The sequence below is a fragment of the Medicago sativa genome, chromosome 1 (assembly GCF_051527215.1).
Source record: "Medicago sativa cultivar Bolivia chromosome 1, Bolivia_mono, whole genome shotgun sequence".
NCBI lineage: Eukaryota > Viridiplantae > Streptophyta > Magnoliopsida > Fabales > Fabaceae > Medicago > Medicago sativa.
This window is the reverse complement of record NC_140749.1, coordinates 69,644,423-69,668,500: the sequence shown is the minus strand read 5'-3', so window position 1 is coordinate 69,668,500 and position 24,078 is coordinate 69,644,423. Positions and strand designations below refer to the sequence as shown.

The 24,078-nt window shown below is 32.2% G+C and overlaps 3 protein-coding genes across 11 annotated transcripts; all 3 read right to left on the bottom strand.

Moving 5' to 3' along the window:
• Positions 1-4,178: 4,178 nt before the first annotated feature.
• Positions 4,179-17,644, bottom strand: LOC146956837 (damage-control phosphatase At2g17340-like). Of its 5 annotated transcripts, none has more exons than XM_085731941.1 (14): positions 17,527-17,644; positions 9,972-10,042; positions 8,235-8,421; positions 8,063-8,128; positions 7,848-7,914; positions 7,651-7,719; positions 7,224-7,364; positions 6,795-6,926; positions 6,621-6,707; positions 6,427-6,501; positions 6,275-6,352; positions 6,051-6,128; positions 4,623-4,685; positions 4,179-4,513 (listed from the first exon to the last, which is right to left on the bottom strand). In XM_085731941.1, exons 3-14 carry the CDS (start codon positions 8,408-8,410, stop codon positions 4,439-4,441), a joined length of 1,107 nt encoding a protein of 368 aa, XP_085588067.1. In that variant the 5' UTR covers positions 8,411-8,421; positions 9,972-10,042; positions 17,527-17,644; the 3' UTR covers positions 4,179-4,438. The 5 variants fall into 5 exon arrangements, with proteins under 5 accessions (XP_085588067.1, XP_085588027.1, XP_085588038.1 ...); XM_085731901.1 differs by lacking the exon at positions 17,527-17,644 and adding an exon at positions 10,707-10,849; XM_085731912.1 differs by lacking the exon at positions 17,527-17,644 and adding an exon at positions 10,715-10,844.
• Positions 12,778-17,666, bottom strand: LOC146956836 (damage-control phosphatase At2g17340-like). Of its 4 annotated transcripts, none has more exons than XM_085731888.1 (14): positions 17,527-17,666; positions 17,103-17,173; positions 16,316-16,502; positions 16,153-16,218; positions 15,911-15,977; positions 15,715-15,783; positions 15,277-15,417; positions 14,826-14,954; positions 14,633-14,719; positions 14,116-14,190; positions 13,964-14,041; positions 13,771-13,848; positions 13,208-13,270; positions 12,778-13,110 (listed from the first exon to the last, which is right to left on the bottom strand). In XM_085731888.1, the coding sequence occupies exons 3-14, from the start codon at positions 16,489-16,491 to the stop codon at positions 13,036-13,038; spliced, it is 1,104 nt and encodes a 367-aa protein (XP_085588014.1). In that variant the 5' UTR covers positions 16,492-16,502; positions 17,103-17,173; positions 17,527-17,666; the 3' UTR covers positions 12,778-13,035. The 4 variants fall into 4 exon arrangements, with proteins under 4 accessions (XP_085588014.1, XP_085588021.1, XP_085587998.1 ...); XM_085731895.1 differs by having other exon boundaries at positions 16,316-16,499; XM_085731872.1 differs by lacking the exon at positions 17,527-17,666 and having other exon boundaries at positions 17,103-17,355.
• Positions 17,667-19,011: 1,345 nt separating this feature from the next.
• Positions 19,012-23,769, bottom strand: LOC146956835 (AT-hook motif nuclear-localized protein 6-like). Of its 2 annotated transcripts, none has more exons than XM_085731859.1 (5): positions 22,986-23,769; positions 20,468-20,553; positions 20,170-20,298; positions 19,740-19,901; positions 19,012-19,648 (listed from the first exon to the last, which is right to left on the bottom strand). In XM_085731859.1, exons 1-5 carry the CDS (start codon positions 23,332-23,334, stop codon positions 19,352-19,354), a joined length of 1,023 nt encoding a protein of 340 aa, XP_085587985.1. In that variant the 5' UTR covers positions 23,335-23,769; the 3' UTR covers positions 19,012-19,351. The 2 variants fall into 2 exon arrangements, with proteins under 2 accessions (XP_085587985.1, XP_085587992.1); XM_085731866.1 differs by having other exon boundaries at positions 20,468-20,547.
• Between the last annotated feature and the right edge of the window lie 309 nt (positions 23,770-24,078).

Here is a 24,078-nt window from a genome sequence, read left to right as displayed (position 1 = left end):
AATTGCATTTAGGTGGGAGTTTTCCATCATACATCCGCTGCAGCCCAAGAAACTCTGCAACCTCGGCCAACTTAAGAGCCCAACTTTTCCATCATGAGTTAATACATTTTTTATTTGATTTTATTTATGAAAATTTCAATTCTTTATTAACAATTGTTCTTTTTTTCATTTTTATTATAAATTGAACAACTCCATATGCATAAGGATTACTTAAAGGATTACTTACGTTTTTATTACATGTTGCACTTACTTATAACATAAAATCATCAATAGTATTTTTTTTTTTAGTTTTTTTTTTCTTAAAAATATTTTTGTTCTAGACCGGTCAGAAGACCAATCCTACGCTGACACGTGGCTCAAACTTGCACCTCCTTAAGGCCTTGCACCTGAAGGAACACGACAACTTTAATGCACCACATCGCATACAAGCACTCGCCCGTGTGAGGATCACGCTACACGTGTTCTATAATCGTTCCTAATCACACGCCGCAAAACCTGGAGGCGGTTATTCCCAACACGCGCCTATATAAGGGTGACATTGCTTTACCCTCAAGGTATGATTCATTTTACACAACACTTTCTACACACTCTTTCTCAGTTCCATTACTGGCAGCGTTGGAGTGCTAACGTGCTTGCATGAACCTTTCATTCCTCCGTAAAGACTCCTCACCGCCGTACCGGAACACTTTCAGCCACCGTTGCCACTATCCATCCTCACCAGACAGATCATTTACCTCGTTTTAGTTGTATCCAATCCAATATATTGAGAAACTTAAATGTGACAAATCGAACCAAAAGCTTAGGGTGCATACACACGTTAGAATAATTATGCTATCATCTATAATCTATATTCTATCTAGCTAGTAGCTACTACAAAGCATCGTCACAACCTCATGACTTTATCACACATAATCACCAACTTTTTATTAGCAAAATCGACTCATTTATATTAAAGAAAAACATGCACATGTAAACAAATTATGAAATTGATAAGGAATCCTCGAGACATGCCAACACCAAACAATACTATATTTAGAAGATAGATTAAGCTGGCTATGGTAATTTAAGAAATGTTGATTGAATCTTTATGCAATATGGAAAGCAAACAAAGATCTAGAACACATCCAGCTGTGTTGTTCCCCCTACCAAGAACATTGCTAATTCACGAGTAATTGTCTGTCCACTTGTCTCTGGCATCTTTGCAGCGCAAGATGCTCATCATCTGTCTCATTCTATAGGGGGATGATGATGGAAATAATTGGTGGACGTGGACCTTATATTAATTGTTTAGTTAAAAGTATAAATTTCTTTGTTTTTCTATATGCAAAAATTCATTTCACCTTTCCTGGTTTGTTCCAAATTGAATTCAAAGAATCTAATAAGATTAAAAAAAATGCAAATAGAAGTGAATATGACTATATGAGAATGTGGTCCTGAGAATGTGACAAAAATTAGAGAAAAAAATGAAGGTCAATTCAACATTTATCTAAAAAAAATGTAGAATTTAACTAAAAATAGAAACAAGTTATGGGTCTATAGAAACTGTGGTTGAAATTGTTTTTGGGTGTTTGCATGAAAGGAACGTGATTGTATGGGTGAGTATACCTCATTTATAAGCTAAGTATGGTACCTTGTCTGGTACCATTGTCGTGTACTTATGGGATGCATGTATCTCTAGTGTCTTTATTTTGAGACATTATGGGCAGCAAGAAAGAATAAACGCTATTCGATCGACACATTTTGATATTGTTTTGCCGATTGAGACATTTGGATATTTAAAAAAGATGAAAATGTAGATTAGAAGATGTTATTTAAGATAAGAAAAAAAATTATGTTGTTATAGTTGTTGAATTTTTGAGAGAGAAAGATATAGTGTCTTATATCTTTGTCTTGAGTTTTGACAGTAATGAGTTAAATAAGCTAGAAATTAAGAATAAGTTAAGGTCGTAATGTATGAGGTTTTATGCTAATTTATACCATATTTTTAGGAATAGAGTTATAATAAAGAATTTAAGTAGTACTATGGATTGACATTATATTTTTTTTTTTTTAATATTAAGTTTCTGGAACTATTTCCGATGATGAAAGACTGTAGGGACATTTGATATGTTGAACTGTGAGTTCAAATATGTAATTACATATTTCTTAACATTTCTTTATTGAAGAAACCTACTTCTTAGCCTTTAGTATGTGTGAGTTTCGTCGTTAGGCTATTTAGAATTTTTTTTTTAAATGTAGTATATACATTTGATCGTATCTTTTGTATGAATAGTGGTGACTTGGAAAAAAAAATTAAATGAGTTAGAGGATAGTTATAATTAGTTAAATAAACTTAGAAATAAATTAAGTTTATCAATTTATAATGCAATCTGTCCTCGTGAGTTTAACTCAGTTGGTTGAACAATGCTTAAAAATATGCAAGGTCAGGGATTCAAACTCCGGCTACTACCAAAAAAAAAAAAATTATAATGCAATCAAGAATTATCTTTTGTCAACAAAAAAAGAATTATTATTTAAAAAAAAAACATAACTATGTATTGTCTATAAGTCCTAACTCAACTAACAAAAATGTTAAAATTGTTAGGCCTAACACCGTGACGGGGTTCGTACCTCTCGGTCTCTCCACTTGCGTGTGAGAGTTTCAACGATTATTTGTCCTTTCAACTATCTACCAATAAACCAAGAATTATGTATTGTCGCAAAAAAATATTATGTATAAAAATTGAAGTTAAGAATTAAAATTAATTATGTTTATGTTTTCCTTCGAAATTCTAAGTAGATTTTTATCTCATTTTAAATTCCGTAAACAGCTCTTAGGGGAATCTTTTAGTGGCAATGCAGATAATAATAATTTCAAAATAATTTCTTTAAACTATTTTTTGTTTATGGGTGATCTATTCTTCTATTTCTTGATGAAAGACAATGAACAATACTTTGCAATATTATTTAATTAACATATTTTATTTGTTCATAATTAAATATTTTGTTTTTATCAAGGGGTAAAGTAGTATGATTTTATAATAGATTTAATTAAAATGAATAAAAATGGAGTTCTGCAATTAGACGGTAGGATTAGTCCACTTAAATTAGTAGGTTCTTAGATCGGATATCGAATATGAAAAACCAATAATAATAAACCCCAATAACAAACCCTTTTATTTAAAGAATTAACATACCTTTATTTACTTTGATTTTCCTTTTTGTTGGGGATTTTGGATTTGTTCTCTTCAAATTGATGTTGATCATTTTGTGTGAATTTATCAGTTTGTACACGTATATCCTAATAATAATCTCAATTAGTTATTGAACAATTGAAGAATTTTGAATTATAAATATGAAGAGCAATTGGAGTTTGATTCAATTGTAAAAATATGCATGTGAATGAATTGATTTTAGTTTTGGATCACGTTCGGTGGTAAAAAAGCTCACTCTATATATATGATCCAACAAGTTGGAGTTTGATTCAAGGAATGAAATGTTTTGTCAATTGAAGGGAAAAAAAAATTAAAATAATATGAAGAAGGATAATTTTGGTATTATGATTAAAGTTTAAATTGATTTGGGGTGTAACCAAACATTTTTGGGGTATAACTAGAAAGTCTTTATTTAATTGCAATTTTGACGTTCTTTGTTTTTCTAACAGAATTTTGATACCCTCGTTTTTAAATTCATTATTATAGTCTCAATTCTATCTTTATAAATTCAAAATTTTGTCTAGTTTAATCATGTTATTCCTGAGACAACATATCTCAAATAGTTAATTCTCAATGGCCATGAAATTCTCAATTCAATTTGTATATGATCAAATGGTATTAGACGACAACCTCTTGAATGAAAATTGTGTCTTGTAAAAGAATCAGTCTTAACCAAGGTTGTCAAAATCGAGATTTAGCTTTAGATCGAATAGTAAGATGGCAAAACCTAAAATTGCAATCAAAATCAAATGATTCCACTCGATTGATTTTGTAGAATCGAATAGAGATAACAAGTTCACAAAATCAAATTTCGCAAACAAAATTGAAGGATTCAACTCACATAATATTAAATTATATACAATAAAATACTTAAACTACTTAAAACTTGAAATCTTAAAGCAGACATAAAATAACCAAGTCTTCTTAACATAAAGACTCAAAGTTCCAAATCTTAAATATAAAACAAACTAATAACAAAGCTTAAAAATAAACGACTCAAATCTTAAATATAAAACAAAGTTCACAAAATTCCCAAAACATATAGCTACAAGTCTACATCACATAAAGAACACGCCAATTATCAGGCAGAGAAAAATCACTAAAACATAAACAATTTTGAACGGATTTTGCATATTTTAGGATTCTACTCAGGATTGAGATCAGTAAGGTAGAGCAAAATCGCAAATCGTAGGATTTTAAGATTCTAATAGGTATTTTAACAACAATAGTCTTAACTATAAGCTCTAAGCTGCATCGTATTTAATTACACAGTCATACATCCGCGATTTAAGAAATTTTGCAACTCCGGTATTTTTCACCTGTAAAAGAAAAACGACAACAAAGAAAAATATAAAAAAAAAATAACATCACCAGTATCCAATTTCTCGTATTTTAAGAAGCAAGTTAAAATATGATAAAAAGAATTACCATTGCAATCTTCATAGAATCACATTTAAATTGAGCATAGAAATTTGTTTCTATTCCACGACCCTGTCATAATAAATGTGTCAGCGTTTAAATTTCACTAGGAAAAACTGACTAGGTTTAGCGCATAACTGTACTAGTATAGGCCTCATTGGAGGATTAACTAAAGACAATGAGAACTCAACAATATGGATCGAAATCCCGTGATTTTAAGGTGGGAAAGTCTTGTATTACTTTCTATGTCATCTTTTTATTATTTCTCTTTCATCTATCTTCCGTAAAACATACAAAATTACATTAAAGTCATTGTGACTTTTCCACCTTATAATCACCGAATCTCAATCCGAACAATAGATCTTAGTATTGCAACTTGTTCAATCAACTACTCCCTTGATACCTTTTTAGTTGTCGCTTAATTTTATTTACACATGCTAAGAAAACCAATAAGCATTGTACTTTTGATGAAATTATTTGTCTTTTTTTCTTTCTATAATACTATATTTATCATCTCATCCACATATTTCTCTCTCAGCAGTAAATAGTTAAAGATATTATTGACAACACCATAGTTAATAACTTAATATTGCATTAAACTTTGAAATCGACAAATTTTTTTTTTTGATCAAGGCAATGAAAATAAAATGCAAACCAGGATTAAGGCCTGAACCTATTTACACAAGAAAGAAGGGAAGCCTAAGGCTGTCCTAAAGCAACAAAAAGCAAAGAGGAGCCTGCCAAAAAAGCAAATGACTGCAAGAATACCCTAAAGAAATCTAAACAGACACAACAGCAGTTATGTGGAATCTTAGAGTATCAAACCATCCTAATCCTCTAATCACAAATATTTGGGATTACTTTTCACTACACCCTTTTTTGAGCGAGTTTGTATGTGCTCACTACTTGTGCTTTTTGGTGAAACTTGTCTATTTGTTTGCTTCTTTTGCTTAATTTAAACAAATTTTCATTTTATGAAAGCGATAAATAAAAAACAATGAAGGGGTGTGTGAACTTCGTTGCTAGGCTCTTTAGTATTGAAGTTGTATTGGAGTCTCACATTGGTCAGGTTTCCGAGTTGTTGAATGTATAAATGTGTTTGTGCATCTTCATATTTTGAACCAACTTATGGGATGAGATTCAATTCCATTAAACACGGTATCAAATCCAAAGGATTGTAATGTGAAAATTGAACATAGGATCCATGATAGACGTGAGGTTGATTGAAGTTATATTGGAGTCTTACATTACTCAGGTTCCCAAATCGTTGGATTTGGATATATAAATGTGTTTGGACACCTTCATCCTTTTAACACGCTCATTTAACATTTAGAACCCAAAAACAAAAACAAAAAAAACAAAGGGAGTAAATAGGAGAATGCTGCATTTTCTAACCCCAAGAGAAAAAACATGCAATGTCAAGGAAAGAATTTATACCATTCCTTCTAAAATGACAAGATCTACATCACTGGCAAGGCAAGCAAGCTCTTGTGACACCTTTGTAAGATCAATAGCCTGCAATCCAAGGAACAAAACAACAAAGAAACATGCAAGAATGTAATCATCATACAAGTCAATGATTTGACAGTACAGGCCATAAACTATAAAGAAACCAGAATTTCCTAATATAACAAACAAAATGTTTCTGAAAAAAATCTTACAGGTAAATCATTTCCAGAGTTAGTAATTAATAGATTTGAAGTGCTGACACCCAAGAGACGTCCTTCTTCATCCTTTAACTGGAAACCAACTTGACAGAGTTAGGAAAGAACTTCGGTTATACCAAAAATTTGTTGAAATTAATTTTTGTTACCTTTGATACAATTTCAATTAACTCAGAATAAGTCACATCATTGATAGAAGGTAAGTCATTAGCAGCCAAAATAACCTGCATTCAAAGCAATTCGAAATTTCACAAAAGAACATATAACTTTGTTTTTGCAATTGGTTTCAAACTTCCAGATAAGAAAACATGGTTGAAATAGAAATAGACTAAAGCGTGCATACCTGACTCCCACGCCGAAGGAGCTCCCTTGCAAATGGCAAAACACCTAAAATAATATCTGCACCAGAGTTATCAACAAATATGATAACCTGCCATGAAAAAGAAATTGATTATGGCACTACTCTTGGCCAAAATACATCGTAAGACTTATATTTCTTTTGCCATATGACACTTGCCTTCTTCCAGGACTTCTTGCTCCAGCTCATTTTCAAAGTGTCAAGGTCATCGATAATCCATGGTCGAGGTTGGAGATTTTCACAAGTAGCTGAAAACGACATTCCCCCAACCCTAGAGAAAGCTTCTGCAAGCTTCAACAAATTGAGGGAAGAAAAAGGTAACACATAACTACAGCTACTTATATATAATCATTCAAACATTGGCATAATGATTGTAATAAATAACTGTCTTCTAGTAAGCAAATAATTTATTTTGAGCTAAGGTTTCCATACTGAATCAACTATTCATATATCTTGCTTGATTTTATAACTAACCTCATTCTCATTTTGTGAGAATTATTTCACCGCGATTTTGTTTGTATTTTTAAGAAAGTGTTAGCTACCATAACACGAGAAGTGAACAAAATTACACGGACAAAATCAAACTACCTGGGGAGAACCAAGATCAAATACGTTCCCCGCAAAAATTCCTCTAACTAAATTCTCAAGTCGCTTGCCTTCATCTTTAATTGCATCATTATGACGAACAACTTTCTCAAATAGGGAGATGGCCTTTGCATTCTCTTCATTCTGTTGCATTCAAATCATATACGAATTATTACAAATCTTGGTCAAAATGATTATTGATAGTCCACTCCATCTCCTATCTTAATGAGATTGATAGGTAATGGTGTTAAATTTGTTCAACTTTGGCCAACAAAATTATGAAAAGAAGGCAGTTAAACTTCCACCTATTCTTGCTGTAAGATGTTAAATTGCTTCAACCTCAATAACCAGATATACACATACCATTCTTCCACATTTTAGCGGAATAGCATTTATCATATAGAACCGTAGATTGTTCGTTTTAACTTACCTTGACTTTCTCGAAGATATCTCTAAACCCTAGTTCTTTAAGGAGTTCCTCGCGAAGTCTGCATAGAAGCTAGAACAAAAACCAAAAGAATAAGGAGAAAATGAGGTAAATCACATAAGGGGAAATTAGACATATATCAAACATTGTATTTTTGTTATTTTTCACTTTTGCATATGAAGTTCAGGTAAAGAACATACAAGGATATCAAGAGGATTTTCATGACTTGCAGGATCTTTCTTCATATCTTCAAGTATTTTAGCATACCTTTTTGAAACAAATGAACCAAAATAAGATTCCATATTACAATTAACAACAATTTGAATTACTTAGGATAAAGACAGACATTACAAGCCTGATGTTCATAGAAACATTAGGCTTTCCTAACCAATGAAATAATAAGAGACCACCTAACCTTTGAGCATAAATTTCGGCTTTATTTGCAGCATCAGGAACAGAAGTATCACTCTCAGCACGCTTCCTGTACCAAATCAAAGCTAAAAATTAATATAAATAAACAAGAAACATTGAAATAATAAAATTCGTACGTGAACCACATGCCCCAATTTTGTTTTGAGAGAACATACTTGTAGGAGGGGATACCACTGCAAAAGAGATTAATCCAAGGTAACTCGGTGGGAGTGGGGACTTTTGGATCATCAGAAGGGAGCCTCCAAGGAATGGTGCATGCTGAATAATTGGTAGTATCAGTATCATCCATCAACAAAGGGAATCTCACCAACTGTGGTGTACTAATTGCCATTGCTTCTTCTTCTGATAAATATACATTTCAGTTCAGCCACAATGTAATTCACTCATGCAAATAAGTGCAACTGAACATACTATCCTTATCATACATTATACATACATAAATATGAACATATGTTTGTTTGGTTTCACATTTAGAAGAGGCAAAATTAATTATAATGGTGTAGAATATATTTTGACACGTTTGATTATACTTAATTAGAATTGATTTCGCCTTCAGAATTGATTCTGAACTTGGAGTTGTTGCCTCTAAATTTTATTTTTATTGTGAAATTTATTGTTCAACTCATTTTTACATGAATATATCCAAATATAAATCACTTTATATTCAATTCGCTTTTAACTAAAATCATGTTTTGTTGCTGCATAATCAAAGAGTTTTGGTGTTCTATTCGGATCAATAAAGTTATGCCCCTTTAATTATTTGAATGCCTTTCTTTTTATTGCAGAAGAATCATTCAATCAAATGGTTCTCTAAAAAGATTTCAATAGAATTAATCAAAACGAGTTAAAAAAAAATATATTTATATGGCACTAACTGGGCTTATTTGAATGTCTTTCTTTTTTTTTTTGTCAGAAAATGTCTTTCTTTTTAATTATATTGAAAATATTTTTCAATAGAATTATATTTTTTCAATAGAATTAATCAAAGCAGGTTAAAAAGAAATACTCCCTCCGTTTCATAATGAGTGTCGCTTTAGCAAAAAAAAAAAATTAAAATGAGTGTCACTTTCAGTTTCCAATGCAATAATAACTTTTTCTTTTCAATTGTACCCTCCAATTAATACTCAGCACATTACTTCCAAAGTATTACTTTTAAACTAACCAATAGTTAATAAGGATAATTTGGTAAAATAACCTTTCTCTTTCTTTTAATCATTGCATTTCTTAATATGTGTGTAAACACCTAAAACGACACTCATTTTGAAACGGAGGGAGTATATCTATATGGTACTAACTAGCTTGATTGGATCCCTAAAAATAACTAGGCTTAATTGGCATTTGGTCCCCTCAACAATTTCTAAGTTTCATTTTGGTCCTTTGATTATTAAAAATTCCGTTTTGGTCGCTCAAATATGTTTTCGTCAACCAATTTAGTCAGCTATGTTAATTTTAGCCTAAAATGTTTAAGGTGGACCAACATTGTATGTGGTCCGACCATATTAATTTATTTAATTTTAACATTTTGAAACAAAACCAACCCTTCAATCATGCAAAATCAATGAATGTAACAGACCACCAACATTGATTTTTCTTTCCTTTTCTTCATCATCATCCTTCTATTTCTTCTTCATCTTTATCTTCATCATCTTTAACACCACATTCATCAACATTCATAAAAATCCAAGGAAAAAAATCCATAAACAACAACCATAAAACACATCATCATTGTCGTCGTCGTCGTCATCAGCATCAACAATTCAACATCATCTAATCACTATACCTTCACCAGCATCAAGAACAACAACACTCAAACACACGCGCATAAACATAACCATGATAACATTAATCATATAATGTAACCATGATAACAACATTAATGATATAAGGGATACCTAGTGTTTGGGAATGATGATTGGCTAGTGCTGATTGATGAATGCAATGTTGTTGGGATAGAGAGTTAACCCTGCAGGTTGTTGAAAGAGTAAAAGAAACAAAATGTGAATGAAATGATGATGATGATGAGGGAATATAACTCCAATGGCTGCAGCATCTATGAGTTTGAGTTGGTGATAATATAATAAAGGCTTAATTGCACTTTTGGCCCCCTATCTTTCCAAAACTTGCGGTTACAGCCCCCTAACTAATTTAAATACAAAACAGCCCCCTAAGTATTGAATCATTGGCAGTTTTGGCCCCCCAATGCCAAAAAAAATATAAAAAAGTGACACGTGACACCTCATTTAGGGTGCCACGTCAGCGTTGGGGGCCAAAACTACCAAAGATTCAATACTTAGGGGGCTGTTTTGTATTTAAATTAGTTAGGGGGCTGTAACCGCAAGTTTTGGAAAGATAGGGGGCCAAAAGTGCAATTAAGCCTATAATAAATGGTTTCACTGTCTCTATTAAAATGAAGCTGGATATGGACACAAACATCGGACATGACACGGACATTGATACGCTAACACCGTTAATAATTTGATAAAATCACATAATTTAGTGTAATTATATGTGTCGGTTGTGGACATGACACGCCTAATTCAAAGAGTGTTTGTGCTTCATATATAGCTATCAACTAATCTTAGGAAAATGAATGATATGATATTTAATATCAAGTTTGAGTGGCATACCTTAATACCTATCTAGTTTCTCAATGTTGATGGAGGTTTGTAGTTCACTTGGAAAAGACGGAGTGCTTGCTTGCTTGTGTAAAATGAAAATGGGAAGTTTTTGTTTGGCTGTGCCTGGCCTTAGAAGTTAGGTCTATCTATAGACTATATATAGAGGCCCCTTTAGAATGACGTTAATTACTATCTAATGCATTATGCATGTGGGGTTGGGCACCATTATTTCTACACTCTTCTTCATGGCATTCATTAGGTTCTTGGGTGTGCACCTTGAAGCCAAAGAAGTTGTGCTCTTTGAACACAGCAATTGTCGACATCGTATCCAACAACAAAGATGAGACAAAGTGTGTGGGTCATGCACAAAAACCGATGCGAGCTCAATATCAACGTGAGTGTTGTTGACATCCATACAAAGCTGTGGTGGGTGTGAGTATTCAAACCAACTCTTGATGGGTCTCATATGCTGGTTTTGTTGTTGCCCCTAATTTTATCTCATTAGAGGCTTGTATTCTTTTTCTCTTGTTCATTTCTTTGTTTGAGGTATGCCCTTCTTTTTTACCTAAAATAAATGGTAGACTAACACATTCGGTGCATGAGGAACTTAGAAATTTAATAAAACAATCCATATACACACACCTTAAAATGTTTCATTTGTTACTTAAATAATAGTATCAATTGCATAACAAAATAATTAAATTGTAACAATATTCTTGCTGCCTGCAATTGTACTTTGAAAATGTCCCTATTTGACCTAAATTCTTATTGAAGGTATCTTCTACTCGTTTTTAGATTCATACAGCACTCTAAAATTTTATGAATAGCCCTCATGCATAATATATATCCTATTATTTAACTATTTTAAATTATAAAACTTTTCTCAATTAACTATTATATTTTAAATTTAGGGTGCTTCAAAAATAAAGACTATAGTGACAGTGATGATGGCAACAGTTGTAGTTACAGAAACAGCTATAACCATCAATTAATTATTTATTTAGATTGAAAACCACATACTATTTGTATATGATTTATAAAAATGTAGACTGACCTATTTTATTTTATTTTTCTCAAATAGTCTAGTGGCTAGAGAAATTCACCTTAAAGATGAATAAGTGGGATGTCTAACTTGATTTAAAGTTACAGTTCACATCACATTGTAATCCAATCACACATATAGAATAGAATTCATAACAAGGACAAAAATAATAGCACATGTACGTACCCTACATATATTTGCTACAATGATGAATAAACATCACTAGAGATACATCATGGGAACAAAACAAACACGTGGAAAACTAACAAACCAACTAACATCTAACACTAAACATTGCAACTTTTGACACAAGACAACCACAATTCTGTCCTGGTAAGTTAATTTTGACAGCAACAGTAAAAGCATGAGGTTCATTCAACTCAAGCATTATTTGATTGGCTATAAGTAGAGTCCTTTTCAGGTAAAGGATCTCTGTCTTAAGCAGATGAGTTGCTCCTAGAGTCTTGAACAAGCTGTTGTATTGTCATGTGTTTAAGCAATTGTGAAAAGTTGTTCTATTGTAAACAAAATTACCCGTTCTAACTAAAACAGTAATTGATTTAATTGCAGTTTTTTTCCTTATCCTCAGTTTTTCTAATACGGAATTTTGATCCCCTCGTTTTAAGTTCATTATTATAGTCTCCAATTCTTTATAACTTTGTCATTTTGTCTAGTTTAAAAATTTTGTGACCGAAATTTGATGATGTGACACGTGATATGATGATCGGGTGAGTGGTATGATAATTTGGCAAGTGAAATGATACGATGATGAACTCATGAGTGATATTATGATTTACCAAATGATGATTTGCGAACAATTTATAATACTTTTTTTTTCCTTTTCAGTTTTGGCTCATTTTCATTTAAAATGATCATGAAATTATTGCACAATATCATATCATTTGTCACATTGCCATATTTCTATTCCAATTTCACAAAAAAGAAAAAAGTCAATGATTTGAAAAATTGGGAGACTAAAATCTCGGATTTATAGTCTGGAGGGATCAAAAACCTTAATTGGATAAAATATGGAGACAATTAAGCAAAAATAATCTGTCAATCCCTTGATAATCAAACAAATTCATCAAAAGAATGAACAAACACATACAACTCATATACACATTCAAGAACCCTCTTATTCCTAAAACAACATTACCTCAAATAGTTAATTCTCAGAGGCCATGAAATTCTCAATTCAATTTAAAAACACTAATCTGTATATGATCAAATGGTATTAGAGAACAAATCTTGAATGAAAATTCTGCCTTGTAAAAGAATCAGGCTTAACTATAAGCTCTAAACTTCATTGTATTTGATTACACAGTCATACATCCGTGACTCAAGAAATTCTGCAACCTCAGGATGTTTCACCTGTAAGAAAAATAATGACAGAAAAATATAAGAAAATAACATCATCAGTATTCAATTTCTCGTATTTTAAGAAGTTGAAAATGATACAAAAAATTACCATTGCAATCTTCATAGAATCACATTTAAATTGAGCATAGAGATTTGTTTCTATTCCGCGCCCCTGTCATAAGAGATGTGTCAGTGTTTAAAACTCAAAGACCAATTTCTGACAAGAATTATTGAATAACTAAATACACCTATTGAAGGAAAAATTGGAGAAAATGTGAACTAAACAATAGAGCTTAGTTACAGCTTACAGCTTGCCCAATCAACTACTCCCTCTGTTCCTTTCTAGTTTCTTTTAAGGCTATTTACACATACTAAGAAAACCAATAAACTTCGTACTTTTAATAGAATTATTTGCCTTTTACTATAATACACTTAATTATTTATTACATCATCCACATATTTCTCTCTCAGAAGTAAATAGTTACATGTATTATTAACAAAACCACAGTCAATATTGATTTATAAAAGTGACAGAAAGGAACGAAAGGATATGTTGTGTGAATTTCGCCGCTAGGCTTTGTAGAAAGGGGAAAAAAGGGAGTAAATATGAGAATGCTTCATTGTCTAATCCCAAATAGAAAAAGCATACAATGTCTAAGAAAGAACTTATACCATCCCTTCTAAAATGACGAGATCTACATCACTGGTAAGGGAAGCAAGCTCTTGTGACACCTTTGTAAGATCAATAACCTGCAAGAAAGTAATCATCATACAAGTCAACTATTTGACAGCATCGGCCATAAACTATAAAGAAACCAGAACTTCCTAATATAGCAAACAAAATGTTTCTGAAAAACAATCTTACAGGTAAATCATTTCCAGAGTTGGCAATTAAAAGATTTGAAGTGCTGACACCCAAGAGACGTCCTTCTTCATCCTTTAACTGGCAATCAACATGACAGAGTTAGGAAAAAACTTTGGTTATACCAAAAATTTGTTGATATTAATTTTTGTTACCTTTGATATAATTTCAATTAGCTCAGAGTAAGTCACATCATTGATAGAAGGTAAGTCATTAGCAGCCAAAACAACCTGCACTCAAAGCAATTCGAGATTTCAAAAAGCTTTAAAAGTGGACTATGAATCATGTCTTTTACAAATAAGAGTTCAGTGAATCAAATTAAAGTACTTAAAACAAATTAAAAAATCTGAAGTTCCTCTAAGTTCTTTATAAAGCGAAATGAATTCCAGGTATTGCCTGCAACACATTGATCTATTGTGTTCAATAACAAAAAAGCTACCATTATCCACCTCATCCTTCCCCCACTGCTAAAACACAAAATTGCACGTGCAAAACACGTCATATGGAACAGACAAAAAAAGCCACATAATTTAAGTGGTTCAACAGTTGTTGCCTCTGTCCACAAATATAGACACTTCAACAAAAGAACATATAACTTTGTTTTGGCAGTTGGTCTCAAACTTCCATACCAGAAAATACGTTTGAAAGATAAATAAATTAATGCGTGCAAACCTGACTCCCACGCCGAAGGAACTCCCTTGCAAATGGCAAAATACCTAAAATTATATCTGCACCCGAGTTATCAACAAATATGATAACCTGCCATGAAAAATAAATTGATTATGACACTACTCTTGGCCAAAATTCGTCAGAAGACATAAAGTGCATTATAAGAATTATATATTTCTAACCATATGACACTTGCCTTTTTCCACGACTTCTTACTCCATCTGATTTTCAAAATGTCAAGGTCATCGATAATCCATGGTCGAGGGAGAAGATTTTCACAAGTTGCCGAAAACGACATTCCATCCCTAGAGAAAGCTTCTGCAAGCTTCAAGAAATTGAGGGGAAAAAAAAGTAACACATAAACGACAACTACTTATATATAATCCTCCAAACATTGGCATATGATTGTAATAAATAAATAAATGTCTTCTAGTAGGAAAATAAATTCATTTTGAGAAAAGGTTTCCTTACAAATTGTCAGTATATGGTTGTACTGAATCAACTATTCATATAGTTCCGGTTAATTTTATAACCATCTCTTTCTCGGTTTGTGAGTACGATTTTGTTCAGATTTTTAAGCAAGTGTTAGGCTGTTAGCTACCATAACACCAGAATTGAACAAAATTACATAGAGAAAATCAAACTACCTGGGGAGAACCAAGATCAAATACGTTCCCTGCAAAAATTCCTCTAACTAAATTCTCAAGTCGCTTGCCTTCATCTTCAATAGCATCATTAAGACGAACAACATTCTCAAATAGGGAGATTGCCTTTGCGTTCTCTTCAGCCTGTTGCATTCAAATCATATATGAATTATTATAAATCTTGGCAAAATGGAACTATATGATTTATTGATAGTCCACTCCATCCCCTATCTTAATGACATTGAAAAGTAACAGTGTTAAATTTGTTCAACTTTTGCCAAATCATGAAAAGAATGCATTTGAATTCCCCATATTCTTTCTGCAAGATGTTAAATTGTTTCAACCTCAATAACCAGATATACACATACAATTCTTCCAAAATTTGGCTGAATAGTATTAGCAATTATAACTTAGAACCGCAGATTGTTTTCTTAATCTTACCTTGACTTTCTTGAAGATATCTCTGAACCCCAGTTCTTTAAGAACTTCCTCACGAAGTCTACATAGAAGCTAGAGCAAAAACACAACGAATAAAGAGAATAAGGGAAAACACAGAAGGGGAAAACATACATATATCAAACATTTTAGTATTGGTAATTTTTCTCATTTGCATATAGAGTCCAGATAAAGAACATACAAGGATATCAAGAGGATCGCCATGACTTGCAGGATCTTTCTTCAAATCTTCAAGTATTTCAGCATACCTTTTTGAAATGAATGCACAAAAGAAAATGCAATATTGCAATTAACAACAATTTGAATTACCTAGGATAAAGACAGTGCAAGCCTGATGTTTATGAGAAACAGGTCTCAAATACAAAAAAAAACCTCTCAAAGTAAACGAAAAGGGAAGAATGAAGTAATAAGAGACCACCTAACCTTTGAGCAAAAATTTCGGCTTTATTTGCAGCATCAGGAACAGAAGTATCACTCTCAGCACGCTTCCTGTACCAAATAAAAGCTAAAAATTAATATAAACAAGAGACATTGAAATGATAAAATCCTTGAACGACATGCTCAATTTTGTTTCGAGAGATCTTACTTGTAGGAGGGGATACCACTGTGTAGAAGATTAATCCACGATAACTCAGTGGGAGTGACGACACGTGGATCATCAGAAGGGAACCTCCAAGGAATGGTGCATGCTGAGTATTTGGTAGTACCAGTATCATCCATCAACAAAGGGAATCTCACCAACTGTGATCTACTACTTGCCATTGCTTCTTCTTCTGATATAAATATACATTTCAGTTCAGTTACAATGTAATTTACTCATAAAGTAAGAGTCCTAAGAAAAGGCTGCAAACAAGTGCAACTGTACATCCTATCCTTAAGTAACTTTACCCAATTGTCACTTTTTATGTGACATTTTATCATACATTATACATGCATACGTACTAACTAACATATGAAGTGTATGTTTGGTTTCACTTTTGGAAGAGGCAAAATCAATTATAATGGTGTAGAATTGATTTTGACACGTTTGATTGTTCTCAAGTAGAATTGATTTTCGCCTCCAATATTGATTCTAACATGAAGCTAGAATTTGGAGTTTTTCCCTCTACATTCAAATTTATTGTTCAACTCACTTTATTTTTTTTATTTTTTTTATCAATTAGCCTAGTGCTAGAAATTCACCACTTGAGGTGAATAAGCAGGGAATCCAGGGTTCAAACTCCGACCTGCATATCACAATGTTCCTTTGAACTGAGGTATGTTCAAGGGACCGTTCAACTTACTTTTAACTAGAATGAATTTTTGTCGCTGCAAAATCAAACACGCGTGCATATACATAATCATGATAACAACATTAATGATATAAGGGATACCTAGTATTTGGGAATGATGATTGGCTAGTGTTGATTGATGAATACAACGTTGTTGGAACAGAGAGTTAACCCTGCAGGTTGTTGAAAGAGTAAAAGAAACAAAATGTGAATGAAATGATGATGATGATGATGAAGGAATACAATTCCAATGGCTCCAGCACCTGTGAGTTTGTGTTGGTGATAATATAATAAACGGTTTCACTTTCTCCATTAAAATGAACCTATGAACTAATCTTAGGAAAATGAATGATATGAAATTGGTTTATATTATTATGAGCTATTAGATGAATTGGAAACAATATTTATCTGGTGTGTAATAATTTGATATTTGAAACTAAAAAGTGTACGTCCAATATTTTAGAGTATTATTAATAATTTATTTATGTGGATAGCATAATACTAGAAATAGAATTGAGTGGCATACCTTAATATTGAAGGAGGTTTGTGGTTGGTTTCACTTTGAAAAGAAGGAGTGCTGCGTGAAATGAAAATGGGGAGTTTTTGTTTGGCTATGAGATGATTGACCTTAGGAGTTTGGTCTATCTATTCTATAGTACACCCTTATGACCTTAATTAATATGAATGTCTAATGCTTGTGGGGTTGGACAATGGACACCCTTATTACTACTCTCTTCTTCATAGCATTATGTGGGACATGTGCATCTTGAAGCTGTAGAAGTTGTTGATTTATCTTCTTGGTTTGTTTGAGGTAAAGATCTTCTCCATTTATAAAAAAATAAATAGAAGATGCAATTTGGAAAGAGATAGACATAAAAAATAGGTGGTGGGTCCCAACATTAAATAGGTCACACCATCATTAATTATTTTTTACTTTTTGCGTGTCTTTTCTCTCTAAATGAAACAAATTGAGAAAGCTATAAATGAAGAGCCCGTTTGTTTGAGTTTGAATCCTCTTTATTTCTTAAATAAAAGAAGTTTAAGTGTATCATTTAGATTAGAGTAATGATAACTTGGTATTAGTCCTCGTGATAGCTCAGTTGGTATGAACAATGCATAAAAATATACAAGATCCAGAGTTCAAATCCCGACCACCACAAAAAAAAAATACTTGGTATCAAAATATTAACCATATGTGTTCGCGGTATATATCCAACAACAATTTTTTTAAAATTATGTTTAAATTATATAAAAGAGTATTTTTCTAAAAGGTAGATTAACTTGGAGTATGCCCTTGTTTTACACCAAACACAAAAGGTAGACTAACACATTCGGAGCATGAGGAACTCAGAAATTCAATAAAACAATATACAAACATATGAAAATGTTTAATTTGCTACTAAAATAATGATAATGTTTAAATTATATAAAAGAGTATTTTTCTAAAAGGTAGATTAACTTGGAGTATGCCCTTGTTTTACACCAAACACAAAAGGTAGACTAACACATTCGGAGCATGAGGAACTCAGAAATTCAATAAAACAATATACAAACATATGAAAATGTTTAATTTGCTACTAAAATAATGATATCAATTGTGTAACAATAATAAAATTGTAACAGTATTCTTGCTGCCTGCAATTTTACATTGAAAATGTCTCTATTTGACCCAAATTCTTATTGAAGGCATCTTCTACTTCTTTGAGACTCATGCAGAACTCTAAAAAAATTATGCATAGCTCTCATGCATAATATATATCTCATCATTTAACTATTTAAATTATAAAACTTTTCTCAATTTAACATTCAGAAAGAAAAACATTAATTAAATTAACTATTCTATTTTAAATTTAGGGTGCTTCAAAAAAAAATATTATTGTGACAGTGATGATGGCAACAGTTGTAGTTACAGAAACAGCTATAACCATCAATTAATTATTTAGATTGAAAACTACATACTACTAGTATATGATTTATAAAAATGTAGTGACCTTTTATCAACAAGAGAAGGTAAGCCTAAGAAGCTGACATGAAAATTCTCCATTCACAACAGAATAACTTGATTTAAAGTTACAGTTCACATCACATCCAATCACACTTAATTATAGCATCCATATATATAGAGAATAGAATTCTTAACAAGGACAAAAATAATAGCACATGTACCCTACATCTATTTGCTACAATGATGAGTAAACATCACTAGAGATGAACAAAACAACCACGTGGAAAACTAACAAACCAACTAACATCTAACACTAAACATTGCAACTTTTGATACAAGACAACCACAATTCTGTCCTGGTAAGTTAATTTTGACAGCATCAGTAAAAGCATGAGGTTCATTCAACTCAAGTAGTTGATTGACTATGATTAGAGTCCTTTTCAGGTAAAGGATCTCTGTCTTCAGCAGATGAGGTGTTCCTAGAGTCTTGAGCATTGTTGTTGAAAGAAACAATATTCTCTTCTTGAAATGCAGCAGGTGTCATAAAAGGCTTCACTCCACCGAAACTTACTTCATTAGACACATGATGATTAACATGCGGAGGAGGATTATTATGTGTAATAGTCGATATATTATGCTCCACCCTCTGCTTCTTGCTGTTTTGCTCCAGATGGTGACCAGGAAGAAAACTTCCCACAACGACCTAATGAATGCACAACATAGTGAGTGTTGGAAAGAGAGTGTTGTTGAGTGTTGCTAACATTTTTTTTTATAAAACCTACTCCAGAGTTTACCTGCACGGGACCGGAAGCTATAAGCAAACCAGCGAGTCCACCACCCAATACTCGGCCATCTGGGCCTGCCAAAGAGACACTCATCCCACCAGATCTGCTTCTTGTAATTCCATTCTCAGTTGGCATAAAGGAACCAGACAAGGAAAGAATCTCAAACCGCCCCTGTAATTCCATTCAACAAGGGCATAAATGAAATTGAAAGATATATGTAACACCGATTCAGTATGGAGTTAGTGAGTCGATTCCATAGAAGGGAAACTCAAAATTAATTAATATTTGATATGTGTAGAGTCAACACATCAATACATATAATACAAGACAGACATGGCTGCATATAAACGAAGGACTTTATGGTACATATTCCAATATGATAGAGAAACAAATGACTGAACTCTATTTTTTTTATGTAGATGAACAAGATTAAACTCACCTCATACGTTAAGGTACCCCCTGAAGAAGTCGATTGACGAAGTGTAACATTTGAAATTGTGCCAGTGGCAGAGAGAATACATATTGCACGTGATCCTTGTTGGGAGGACATAATTTTCATGGTAACATCCTGAGACAGAGCATAGAAAATCATAAATGCTAAAATGAGCATGTGGAACACCAAAAATGAAATTCAAAAACTACAATCCAGAGTCAATAATTTACTTCAATAATGACAACATACACAACCACTTGATCCATACCATATAAAATATGATAAAAGGAAAGGAACAGATTACCTCGCCAGAATTCACTGTAAGCACATAAGCTGTGAAGTTGGCACCTACTGAGTATGCAATTCCCTCACTTACACCTCCACCTACAACTACATAAAATACGTATAAGCAAGATCAATTGATGGAGAAAGACAGGAAATGCAAGAATGTAATAAAGAAATTCTAGAGAGGAACTTCCTTTATAGTTCACAAAAATAGAAACAATAACCAGTTCATTCATTATATAAAAGCAACCCATTAAATATAAAAATAAAATAAAAAATAAAGAAAAGAAGAAGCTTATGTATCATTCGGTCAGATCCATCTTTTAAAGGATGAGGTAGATTTGAAGGAAAATGATTTATTTTCCAAGAGACTTCAATAATAGAAACAGCAAATTAAGCATAAAGAATTTTTAGAACGATGAAAAATTCAATAACCATATTTGAAAGTCTTAACTCCAGCTCAATTCATGTATTTAATTAGACAGCAAACTCAACATCCTCACACATCGCAACAATACATGGCAGTAAATTGGCCACCCTATTATGGTCCTAATTTTAGAAGATTCTTTACTGCCCTGGATCAACATTGTGTAGTCAAAACAATTAAGTGTCTTCTCTTCTATATGTTGCTTATAGAGTTCTGACTTACAACCACATACTATGACATAGTGCAGAAGCGATTACAACAGTATCCACATAACCGAGTCCATAAATAATTGTGTTCCATACTTTACGGCTTTCTGGGCCTTAATTCATAACCTTCAAAGACAGAGTGCCAACCCTCTTAAACAATTAAAGAACCCAGATCTTGTTCAGATATAGAAGTCACCAAGTCAGCATGTTCACTTGCATGCAAAACGTAACATATGCATGTTGTCTACCATGTTAAACAACACACAATTCAATGTCCGCATTCGTCTTACTTGGATGTTGCAAGATAAAGAAAAGGGAAGAAAATGCCAGTATTAAGTAATGATCTTTGTCCCTTCTCCGGCCACTGGCCACTATTGGAAGTATGTAGCAGAGCGGTTTTCTTCTGTCGCTGTTGTGCCCACTTTAGAGGCCAAAATGGCAGTGGTTCCAGCAACTAAAAGTTTCAGAAAAATGTGGTATTAGGGATGTTTTAGGGTTTTATTCGTCTAATATTGGGATATAAACATCAAATTTTGATGTTTAGTTACATTAAGCATTTAGATGCTTAAACTTGTTTGTTTTACGAGTTTTTTGGTATTTACTAGTGTTTTGATTAAGAACTATGACTTATTATTGTTACTTAAAGAGTATTTGTTAAATTTTAAGTATTATGTAAATTATTGGCATTTGTATATATTGTATTATTAATAATTTAATTTAATATGTATATGAAATTCAGAATACGTTCTCTGAATATAGCATGTTTAGGGTCAGCCACTATGCGTCGCTATCATGGATTGATAATAACTATGCCAAAAAAATGGCAGAACATGTGAATGTTAAAAAAAAAAAAAACAAAGGTAGCGTTTTAAAATGATCTTATTAAAGTCCCTCATTTTGTTGGTCCTCTTCTTCACACAGAAATTTCTACCTAATACGTTCTATAAATCTCTTCATCCAAGCATACCTTATACTATATGCAACCAAAAATCTCTTCTGCAAACTTTAAAATATATATCAATGCCTTTGATTAAAATACTGATGGATACTACCATTCTAAGAGACCACTCTATTTTTTACAAGAAGATCACATTTTTTTGTCTTAATCATCGGGTTCCTAGGAGATTGCTCTTAATAATATATCCATGATTAAGAACAAGTTAAAATTTGGAAATATTTCAGACTGAAATTCCTATTTTGCAGCCTATTATTCAAACCAACCAACAAGGTGATTAGTAAGATGTTAAAATTAATTATTGTTATTAGATTAGATTTAGACCAGTTCTACACGACAAACTAGCTATAACTATTAGACTCATTCTAGTTGGTCCCTTCATTTACTCTAACCATTTCCATTGTCATATAATGCAATACTTTTCTTCTTCTTATAAAGGAAAATAAGGAGCATCATAAGCTACCCTAAACAGAACAAATACAACCTCACTTTCAACCACAAAAATATCCACATCCACCTCACACTTTGTATTCAGATCTGAAAAGGAATCTCAGCTAAGGGTCCACTCCCCCCACCCCCTAAATATAAACTCTATCACAAAATCAAAAATACAAATTCACACTATAAACACAGATCAGAGAAAATAACTACCTCCATAACAATTAGAACTCAAAAAACAAAAATTAAAATGAAAACAAAAATCAATTATGTTGAAAAAATAACAAGAGGATTAATTGATTCATTATAAATTTCACTGTTTATTTTCCTGAATAATAATGAATTCCACTCTCATTTCTCAAAAACTGCAAATGTAACAGTAAAAACAAAACCTTAGAAACATAGTAACAGTCAAAGAAAATTATAAGAAAAAAAAGGAAAATAAACACAAATACTAACTAAAATGAAAATTTCAAAAACAATTCAAAGATCACAGAACTATAAATAATACCTTGCACAGGTGGACTTTCAAAATCAAACTTAAAAGATGATTTCTTCATAGATTCAACAGGCTTCCCTCTACCCCTTTTCCAAGCTGAGAACTCTCCAGTCAACGGAATCGACGATGAAATCGGCATAGGCGAAAGCGCAGTCACAGCTCCGGGAGCAGGCTTACCATCTGGCCCATACTTCCTTGGTCTCCCCCTCTTCTTCTTCAACGCTGTCTCCGGCAACGACACCGGCACCGTTGCCATGGAAAAATCCAAGTTGTTATCAATCCTTGGAGCAGCTTGAAAGCTCACAGGAACCTCATTACCACCCACTACATTCACAGCACCAAAATTCTCTCTTTCTTCCATTTTTATGCAAATCAAAGAAAACTAAGACACCCCAAAATTCTAAATTTAGCTTAAACCCTACCCATTGAAGATTCAAACGTTTTCAACCCGTAATCACACTAAAAATTTCAGAGAAAAATGAATTTTTTTCAAAAGGGGTAAAAAATTACTTCAGAAAACAGAGTTTGGTACAGAAAATTTTACAATCAGAGATTAAACTATAAAAAGTGAGAAATTTTTGTATGAAATTGTAGAAAGATGAAGACCTAGAAATTGAATTGGAACAGTTGAAATTGATCTCCGAGAAAATCGCAGTATTGTGAGCTCAAATCAGCACCATTGCAAGAACACAAAAAATTTTGAAATTACCACAGAAATTTTGGAAAAAATTCTAGAATTACTAAGAAAATAATACAAACTTTGGTTAAGAAAATCTCATGTGTGATTTGTGAATTTAGGGTTTTGGTGGAAAAGGTTGAGTAAATAAATAAAGTTGATAAAAAAATGAGGAAAATTAAATAAATATTAAAATAAAGTAATTAAATATTCGGATTTTAATTATGAATTAATATTTTAATTGTAAAATTGAAAGTATAAATTTTGGTTAATAAAATGGTTCACGTCCGTCTTGGAAATTTAATAAAGTTGATTTAATAAATGACTGTGAATGCAGATACTTAATTTGAATACATTAAAAAAATAGGTAGCATTTTTGAAAAGGAAAGAAATTGGCAATTTTTTAATGTAAATGGTATTTATTTATTT